Here is a 9,948-nt window from a genome sequence, read left to right as displayed (position 1 = left end):
CACAGGCAGAAGGTCGTGGAGGGCAGTCTGACGCACCCTTTTGCCCTGACGCTCTCTGGAGACACTCTGTACTGGACAGACTGGCAGACCCGCTCCATCCACGCCTGTAACAAGAGGACTGGAGACAAGAGGAAGGAGATCCTTAGCGCTCTCTACTCGCCCATGGATATCCAAGTGCTCAGCCCAGAGCGGCAGCCTTACTGTAAGTTGGGGCCAGGCTGGGGGTGGGGCAGGCTGGGAGAGGCCCCTCTGCAGAGCTGGTGTCAGGGTTGCTTCAGGAAGGGCCCTGGCCCAGCGGTCCTCGGGGGTGGCAGAGGGATTCCCAAGGAGGGTTGCCCTGTTTTCAAGGCCCAGTGGAAGTTACGTGTTTATTCATGAAAAATCTGCTCCAAGTCAAAGTTCTCAGCCTGGGGTCCCCATGGGGTCGTGGCAGGGGTCCCTGATGGTGAAAAGCTCCTGTGACAGGCAGCCAGCAAGCAGGGCCAGGGCCTTGGGCTCACCCACTCCCCCGAGGACCACCACCTGTTCTTACAGGGACCCCACTGGTTCCCATGGGGACCACGGAGCAGGGCGGATTCTGGCCACGGTGCTGTTGAAGGTTCCAACTTTGTACTTAAGAGTGGGCTCCCAGGGGTGGGGCTCTCTGGAGTTGTTTTCTGGGGAGAACATCGTGGTCCTTACACGCAGGTGGGTTTAATGCTTTACATTTCATGGGTACCACCCTCCACCCTGTCCTGGGCGGAGTGAGATGCCAGGAGTGTTTGCCAGTCCATTTGCATGCTGGTTGTGCCAGGGCTTGGGAGAATGAAAAGCATTGTCATCAGCTACCAGAGGCTCGGCCCAGTGGCCAGGTGTGGCCACCAAGCTTCTGTGCAGAGCCCGTGGGGTCCAGGCATGTCACAGAGATAAGACAGGCCTCTGCTCCAGGACCCCCCCGACCCAGGGCCTCACCTTACCACGCAGGCAGATCCTGGGATCCTGCCAGAGAGGGCTGGGGACAGCCTCCGCAGAGGAGGTGTCCTTTGAGGGGCCCTGAAGAAGATGGGGTTTCTTGTGGTAGGAGAGGGGGCAGGGCGGGGAGGATGCCCACACCGGGAGTGGTGGGCGTGGGTGTCTAGGGCCCGTTCCGGAACCTTCTCCCGCCTGCCCTGTCTCCCCAGACCACACGCAATGTGAGGAGAACAACGGCGGCTGCTCCCACCTGTGCCTGCTGTCCCCGAGGGAGCCCTTCTACGCGTGTGCCTGCCCCACTGGTGTGCAGCTTCAGGACAACGGCCAGACGTGCAAGGCAGGTGAGCCAGGGAGCGGCTGGCGGGAGGGGCGGCCACCCGCCTGGGTGCCCCACGATCTGCTTTCCTTGGGGAGGGGTTCACGTGGCCCGGGCTCTGAGCGCTGGCAGCCGAGCAGCCGGGATTCAGGTCAGATCTGGGCTCCACTGCCTGATGGGCGAACGACCTTGGAACTCAGGTTCCCATCTGTAAGACGAGGTCGTGCCAGATGGGCAGAGACCCCAAGTAACAAGCGCACTGCCGGCATGTGCCATCGCACCCTAAAAGCTGGCTGTCTTTGGCTATTAAATCAAAACTGTGTTCATTGTAACAAGAGCAATGGTGTTAGAGAGTGTGTGACAGGAGGTTCCCAGCAGACACATCCTCCTCTCCTCCCGCCCCTTCCAAGTGCTCCCACCGCTGTAGTACCTCGGGCCCTCCTGGGAGCTCATGTCTTTGCTTTTTCATGAGCGTTGATATGGAATTTATAATTCTTTTTTTAAAAAAATATTTATTTTTGGCTTTGTTGGGTCTTAGTTGTGGCATGTGGGATCTTTCGTTGTGGCGCGCGGGTTTCACTTTAGCTGAGGCCTGGGGGCTCCAGGGCACATGGGCTCTGTAGTTGCAACGCGTGGGCTTAGTTGCCCTGCGGCATGTGGGATGGGATCTTAGTTCCCTGACCAGCGATCGAACCTGCGTCCCCTGCATTGGAAGGAGGATTCTTAACCACGGGACCACCAGGGAAGTCCCTGTAATTCATTTTTATCCTTGCATCCCATTCACATGGACTCTGTGCTGTAATAACCCTACCCCCTACCCCCATACCCCGGCATGCCGTGGAAACTTAGGTTGTGAACACATCCTTAATGGGAGTTTTCTTTGGATGCACCAAGTTCGGTTGATCTCCGGCCCCCCCACACAGGTGATTTTCTTTGCTATAGGTATTTTCCCACCTCTTTATTCTCCCCTTTGGTTTTCGGGCACTTGCTCTTCAAAGACTCGTGCTATTTTTAAAGAAGTGTCGCCCTTCTCCATGGCACTGCCTGGGGGCCTTTACTGCCAGGTGTGAGGTTCAGGATGTGCTCTCCCGGAAATGAGATGCATCCAGGATACAGCCTGTCCCTGGGGACATCCAGGGCCCAGCACAGCCCAGCAGGGGGGGCTGGCTACTTGAGATGGATGGCCAGAGAAGGTCCTTCCCAGGAGGCACCATTTAAGTTGAGGCTTAGAGGATTAGGAGGGAGAAGGAACAGTGAGAAGGAAGAGCCTGTGGGCTGCTCTGAGGCAGGAACCAGTTGGTATCAGGACTGACCTCACAGGTGTCTGATCTGTGCAGTCACACGGGGCCTCGAGTTCAGAAGGGCCCCGTGCTTGGTTTCGTGCTCTGTTGTTGACTTGAAATGCTTAATAATTTTTGAACAAGGGGCTCTGCATTTTCATTTTGCAGTGGTTCTTGCATGTTATGGAGCCAGTTCTGCTTTGTGTATTGGAGAAACTAAGGGAAATCTGGAGATAGTCTAAACATTTCCATGTATCTAACTCTGCTGTTTTGTCCACGTGTGTCTATACATTTCACTTGACATCATTGCAGGAGCATTTGCAATGACAAGAGGTACGTATGCTTCAAAAACCTGCGTTTTAGTCCCTGAAGAATGTTTTATCAAGCGGGCATACCTTTGAACCATGTTTCCCTTGTTGGACATTTCTGTTCTGTTTGTGTTTTTGCGATTTCCGAGTCCTGCTGCCGTGAGAGTGCTGGCTTGGGGCCTGGCCCTGGAGCTAGAAGGGTCTGGATCTGGCGTCTGTTGCTGCCATCGATGGGTGCTGTCTGCCCGAGCCCTGTGTTGGATCGATTGGTGATGTCTTCTCTGGGAGAGGGAGGGGGATGCAGGCATGGTTGCCATCTCTGCCCACTCCGGGTGTCTGGAGCCAGGCTGCATGTGGACATTTGGGGAAGGAATAGGGATGGACACAACCCCCCAGAAAGGTGGATCATGCAATAGTGCCTGCCCCGACGGGGGACCTTGTGCAGCCGCTTCTGTTAAGGGGCCCAGGAGTGGGGTGTGGGAAAAAATGAGGTGTGACCCCTCATAGAAGCCCAGAGTCATGGTCCAGTGAAGTTACACAGCTGGAGAAGCCTGGAGTTCCAGAAGCGACTTGCCCAGGCTACCCTGGGGTACAGAGAGCTATTGGTCATCTGGCATGGATGGTGCCTGGTGCCTCCCTTCCTTATCTGTGAGATGAGGGTGGGTGTCACGGACCACCCCCTGCCAGGGAAGCTGTGGAGGACCCAGTGCATTAACAGGAGTTGAAAGTGCCAACAAGGTGCCCTGTGAGTAGTGGGTACACAGTATACGGCAGCCATGCCCCCCATTCACACCACTGGCAGCTCATCAGGCCCAAGGGGCTAGGTTTACCTCTATTGTCCAGGGGTCCTGCCACTCCTGGGGGAGGCCCCATTTCTTTTCCAACCAGAAGAGGCCGAGGCTGTAGGCTCATTTCGGGTTCCCAGCATCCCAGTAGCTGGAGCCTCTGAGTTCTGGGGACCACTGCCCAGGGTTGAGCCCTTTGAGAGCATTTTGTTCCCTCTGCAGGCATTAACTGCGGGGCGAGGAGGCCTGGGGTGGAGGGCTTCCTGGAGGAGGGGCTGGAAGCTCTGCAGTGGGTGCTGATACCGACACCTACGTTTTTTTTGCGGCAGGCGGGGGTGGGGTGGGGGTGGGTAGAAACTGGGGGATTAGCAGCAAAGCCTGTCCTTCCTGTCGGAAGCTGGTTCCCAGCCTCCTTCAGGAGGACGGCCAGCCCGCAGATTACCCGGGATTCAGCTCTGTGGCCACCTTCCCTGGTCTTACCAGAACTGTTTTCGCGCCCCCCGAGCTGTGAAGGACACTTTTACAAATAACCCAGTTGGAGAATGCCAAGTGCGCGGAAGAAAAACGTTTTTGTTGTCATTCCGAGGGGCTCCTGCTTGGATGGGGGTCTGCACAGAGGCAGGCGTGGGCTGTCTTTACACGGAGCCTGCATCCTCCAGCTTTTGCTCCAGCTGCCCTGTCTAGGGTGTTAGGTCAGAAGGAGGGAAGAGCTCACAGAGGGACAAAAGCCATGGGACAGGAGCCTTGCTTTGCATGAGAATGTGACTGCTGGGGTCCTGGTTTTTATAAGACTGGTTCCCACCCCACTTGCTTCCCACTAATGCACTGGTTAGTTCTGGGGGTCAATGGCGGCTTCTATACCTTCTGCCCTGGACCTGTTTGAAGTTAAAGGGGTCCGGGGCAGCTGGGGTGGGAAAGGATAAACAATTTTCTAAATATTTTCGTTGAAGTCGAGAAGAAACCCAGAAGCTTCTCAGAGCATTTCAAGGGTTTGCCCCCAAGATGGCTTTCTGGAAATTCGAGGTGGTTCTCAAACATCTCTCCATATTCTTCAGCCGGGCATGAGTGAGAAAGGGGTTCTGTCCCCGAGGGCCTTTCTGTCTGTTTGGACGACAGAGCGAGTCAGAGACGGTTCTGTGAGCGAGGACCTAATGGGGCCTCGGGCCTCAGATGTCACAAAAAGTGACGGCTCCGTGGCAAACTGGGGGCTTTACGACACGGGTCTCTCACCCTCCGGTTTCTATTCCTTGCCACAAAATATCATGTTAAAGGACAAGTTTGATTAAAAGGCCCAATCCTATCACCTGAGCACGGTAGCTGCTTTCCTTTTCTTAGGCGGCCTTCCGAGCTGCCAGCCTCCTTTGGCGATGTAGTTTTGCATCCTGGTGGACATAAATTACACGTGGAATGTGGGTTTTGAGTGCTGACGATGTGCAGGGTATCAGATGTGAACACTGCCTGGAGACAGTGGCTGGTAACACAAGGGTAATAGGAAGAAAACGAGACACTAAATCCTATTGAACATCACCAGCAGAGCTCTGAGGACCTGGTGCGGGCACCTCACTGGCCGGAAGAGAGCAGTGCCCATGGAGGGCCGCCAGGGTCTTCTGAGGCCCGGTGTGTCCAGTGGGAGGATGGAATTCCGGGGCTGGCCGAGGAGGCCCTGGGATCACTTGGGGATCTCTTCTTGGCTTTGGAATTGGTGAGGTCCAGTGTGCTGGGGGTTGGCGGTGAAGAGCCGAGGCCACACAGTGGGGGCTCAGAAACTGGCCCTGGGCTAGAGGAAAGGCCTTCGGGAAAGACAGAAATGGACTAAGCCCGCGCAGGTGTGACTTCCATCCAGAAGGGGCTGGGTCAGAGGCAACAGACATAACATGGCTTTGGTCTGCGGTTGAGAGCCTGCCAAAGGTTTTTGGGGTGAAAAGGAAATTCCGTCTCAGGCAAACCCAGAATTTAGAGTGATTTTCAATCACGTGATGGCTTTCTATGTCCAGTCTTCCTTTTACGATACCTTAACTCACGTCCAGGCTGTGTGATCTTGGGAAATTGACTCAGCCTCTCTGTGCTTCTGTCTCCTCAGATGTAAAAAGGGATGATCGTAGTACCCGATTCATGGGGTTGTTGAGAGGAAGGCCTGGATGCCCAACAAATATGAACTGTGCTTGCATTTGAACTTAAACTAGGAGCCAGGCAGGCAAGATGGCAGGAGAGCAGTTCTTCCCTGGACATTTGGAACCAGAAGTGGACGTGGAGGCCAGCTGGTGCTGAGAGGAGCTGGGAGGGGGCGTGGGGTTTGGGGAGCCCTCCTCACACAGCCGGTGAGGGCGCCGGGCACGTGGCTCTCCTTTCTGTGGGATGCAGGCCGGCGTCGGGCTGGAGGGTTTCTGGGTTGGGGGTGGCAGGGGCCTGGCTGTGTTGGAATTGCTCGGCCCCTTATGTCGCATCCAGGTTCCCCGGCCCCAGCAAATCAGTCTCCATGACAAGGGTTAGGGCATGGGAGGTGGAGAGCTGCCTCTGCACTGGACACGAGCCCCAGACAGCCGCTGGGCAGCGGGTCGGGAGCCACCCGCACAGCCGGAAACACCTCAGGATTTGAAGCCAGGGCGTGACTTGCGGATTCTTGGGGCTCTCATCCCAGGCGTCTGACCTTTTATGCTTCGTGGAGCTGAAGGTGAAGAAGTTTTTGTGACATGTGTGAATCCCATCTTTTCCTGATTTTGAGCAAATGAGAGCCAGCCCTGTGTAGGGGTCACTGCCTTCCCCAAGGAAGGAACTGAGATGGGGTGATGCTCAGACCCCAGTGAATGGGGGCCTGCGACATCCCAGGGACGTGTAGGGTCCCCCGAGAAGCAGAGGGTGCGGTGGGGGCGGAATCGCTCGCTGCTGGACGCCGGCAGAGCGGGGAGTCCGTCAGCCCTCCGAGCTGCAGTTTCCTCGCCTGTGACCTGGGGAGATCAGAGGACCTCCCCCTGCTCCGGGTGCGGGGGTGGGGGGGGGGCGGGACACTCAGGATGGGAGACTCCGGACTCCCTGCCTTTGGCCTGAGGGGCGTCTCATGTCCCACGGCCCTGCGGGTTGGGTAACACCCACTGGCTCTGGGGTGCCATGTCTCAGGTCCCCAGGGAGGGTCCTGTAGGTTCTGAGACTGGGAAAGATGTCACAGCAAGTGGCCCCTCCTCAGCTCTGGCTCTGCTGGGGGCTGGGTGAGACCTGGGGGGCCGAGTGACTCTTGTCCCCCAGGCGCGAGCGGGCCAGGAGCCCGTCCTGGGCCAGGCCGTGCGCCCGCACGCCCTCCAGCCTGAAGCACCGGCCTCCCCGCACCCTCCCTCGCAGCTGCACAGACGGAGGTGCCCAGCTGGCTTTGGTTTTCCCCATGTTTTTCCAATTATGTGGAATGGGCTAAAAACGGCAGCAGCGGGGCCTTCTTTGGGAGTTGCCACCACGTCCGAGGGAGACTCCTGCTGCCCTTGGGCTGGACCTCTGTGGGACCTGCCCTGCTGTTTTGACTTTTGTCCCTGTGTGTTCCTCGTGCCCGGAGGCTTCTGGGCCGTGCACCCCCCTCCTCCGGGCCTGAGCAACCTGGGCAAGTGACCCGTGCGCCCGTGTCCAGGGCGTGTGGCTTCACCGCCTGGGGGTGGTCAGGCTGTGCTGTGGCGTCATTCTCTCCCCCCGCCCCAGCCTTTCCAGATGAGGCTGCCGTCGGGGCAGGGCGGGAGTTGGGGGCTTGGTGATTTATAGTCCGCCTGCCGCACCTTGCCAAGGAGGAGTTTTAACAGATGTTCTCGGGGACAGGAAACAAAAAGACGGCGGGGGTGTGGCCGGCAGAGGCAGCGGGAGGAACAGAGGCGTCCACTGTCGGGTCTGATGGGCAGACTGACAACTGGGCCCCTCACATCCATCCGTCTGTCCGGGAGGATTAGCCGAGGCTCAGGGCCAAGGAATAAGGGGTGCGTTTGTTCCCAGTCTGGCTGTCTTGTCACTTATCAGGGAAGTAGGTCGAAGGGAAAAGAAAAGAGGCCCTTGTGGCTGAGGCCGCCGCCGCCCGGGCTGTGATTGGCGTCGACTCTGCAAACAGAAGGCAGCTGCTGTTCTCAGCCATGGACCGTGAATTTTTAATAGCAAGAAAATCAGATTGCACAGTCCCAGGAAATTGTGTAACAAGCCCAAGCACTAACTTTTTTTTTTTAAGAAATTGAGGTATAACTTGCGGACAATGAAGTGCACAGATTCTAAGTGTACGTTTTGATGAGCTTTGACAGTTGTATACATCAGCCTAACCACCACCCCTCGACAGATACAGAACGTTTCCACCACCCAGAAAATTCCCTGGTGCCCTTGGCAGCTCCCCCCGCCCCACAGAGGCAGCCGCTGTCCTGACTTCTATCACCGCGGATTAGTTTTGCCTGTTCCGGAGCGTCATAGAAATGGAGCCACACAGCATGTGTTCTTTTGTGTCTGAGTCTGAAGACTAACTTTTAAACCTAATAAAAGAGGAGAGGGGAGCATGTCATATTCTTAGAAAGAGAAAAGTGTCATCGTGGGGCTGGGGCCCAAGGCAGACGGCGCCTCCCGGGTGTGTCAGCTGTGCGGATGCCCGTGTCCACTGGCCGCAGAGTTAGACTGTGGTCACCCCCCTCCCCTACTAGCCCCGTTCCTCCCAGCCTGTCCGATGTGCCCCTTGCTTCTGCAGCTGAGCCCAGCTCCAACCTGGCCCTAAACTGACCCCGGAGCTGAGACGGCTTCCCTCAGCTTTGGAGACAAGTTCTGGGCTCTCAGGGTCCAGGTCCTGGTAGACCCCCCAGCTCCCAGGCTGCCCTTCCTGGCCATGTGCCCCTCGTGCCCTCTCTGGCTTTGGTGACAGCTGCAGATTCCCTGTCTGGGTACCACTGACTGTGCCCTTGGGCCTGGGACGACTCTCCAATTCCATGTGCCCTGGGGGCGGTGACCAGAGGCCCGGGGTGTGCTGCGCTGACCCCTAGGGCTCCTGGCTTGTCATTAGAGGGAGAACAGCAGGCTCTTTTTTACCCTCTGGCTTGTCTCCAGGCCGCCTTCTGAGCACCTGCCTTTCTGCCTTTGCCTGTGCTGTGCCCACGGCCTGCAGCCCCTTCCCTTTGGCTCCTTCAGGCCTCTGTTTAGACGCTGCCAGCCCCCCGGGAGGTGTGTCAGGCTCTGTTCCCACCTCCACGAGGAGGGAGGGATGCTGGCTTCCCATAGGCCTCGCCAGGCCCAGGAAGAGAGCTGGGAAGTCAGTTAGCTGCCTTCAAGAGCTTTTGCTGTGCAAGAGCTGAGGTTCTTTGGTCGTCCTGGGACCGGGAACGACTCTGGCGACTGTGCCAATAGGGGCCTCCCCGTGTCCCTTCCCGGCCACCCCCAGGGACAGGCTTGGGTGGGAGTCGAGACATCTGCGTCTGTCCCGGATCCCACAGCATGTGGCTGTGACCCCGATGAAGTGCAGGATTTTCGTGCCTCGTTGACCTGGGAGTTATCGGACAAGATCGTATCTCTGAAAGTGCCTTATAAGCTGTCAAGTGCAGGGCGCTTGAGTTGGGTTCAACCGTGTAAACCACTGATGCTCGACCACATTTGAGCTAGAGAGGTGGCATTTTCATATGACTCAGCCCACTCTGATTTTGGCCTCCACTGCTGGGTAGGGTGGGCAAGCCCAGTAATAATGTTTCTGTGCTCATTGGTGCCTCCTGGGGGCTGGGGGGGGAGGGTGGCGCTGTGTGAGGGAGGGTCTGTGGCTAGCCTGCTTCATAGCCAAGGACGGGCAGAGCTCACTCAAGGCCATGGAAGAAGGGACAGAGATGGGATCTGAACCCGGGCAGCCTGGCTCAGGGTCTGCCCCAGCCCCTGCCCTGCACCGCCTGGGCCCCGGGGGCGTCCACATGTGGTGAACCAAGGTCGTCTGTGGGACACCTCTGGTCTGCCCTCCTTGTGGACCAGCAAGGCCCCCTGTGTGGGCTTTTTAAAGAACTGAGCCACCTGCCTGAAGAGGTGGGACGCAGACTTCCTCATGCAAGTCACCAGCTGTCTGACAGCCCTCAGCCCGCACTCCTGCCTTTCGGGGGACCAGGCTGCCCACTTCTAATTTGTCCAGCCGGCCACACTTTGTTCAAACGTGTCTCTCTCTCTCCCCACCCCCCATGGGTACCTGGGTGCGTGTTCAGTGCCGCTGGGAGGGGACATGCTCTGGGGCGGTGGCCTCGAGCTCCGGGGCTCACCCGCTTTGTCATGGGACCTCCCAGCCTCTCTGGGGGCCTTATCCACACCCGAGTCCTACCTGTGAGGAGACAGGCCAGCTTACT

At 57.6% G+C, this 9,948-nt stretch overlaps 1 protein-coding gene across 2 annotated transcripts in view; it reads left to right on the top strand.

The window, feature by feature from the left end:
- The window catches only part of LRP5 (LDL receptor related protein 5), an 82,576-nt gene that overhangs the window by 10,214 nt on the left and 62,414 nt on the right, over positions 1-9,948 (top strand). For both annotated transcript variants that reach the window (XM_024749191.1, XM_024749192.1), the window contains exons 3-4: positions 6-202; positions 1,161-1,292. In XM_024749191.1, the coding sequence (XP_024604959.1) occupies positions 6-202; positions 1,161-1,292 (329 nt within the window). The remainder of the gene's footprint in view (positions 1-5; positions 203-1,160; positions 1,293-9,948) is intronic.

Source organism: Neophocaena asiaeorientalis, unplaced genomic scaffold (genome assembly GCF_003031525.2).
Source record: "Neophocaena asiaeorientalis asiaeorientalis breed wild unplaced genomic scaffold, Neophocaena_asiaeorientalis_V1.1 scaffold43, whole genome shotgun sequence".
Taxonomy (NCBI): domain Eukaryota; kingdom Metazoa; phylum Chordata; class Mammalia; order Artiodactyla; family Phocoenidae; genus Neophocaena; species Neophocaena asiaeorientalis.
This window is presented reverse-complemented; position numbering and strand designations above follow the sequence as displayed.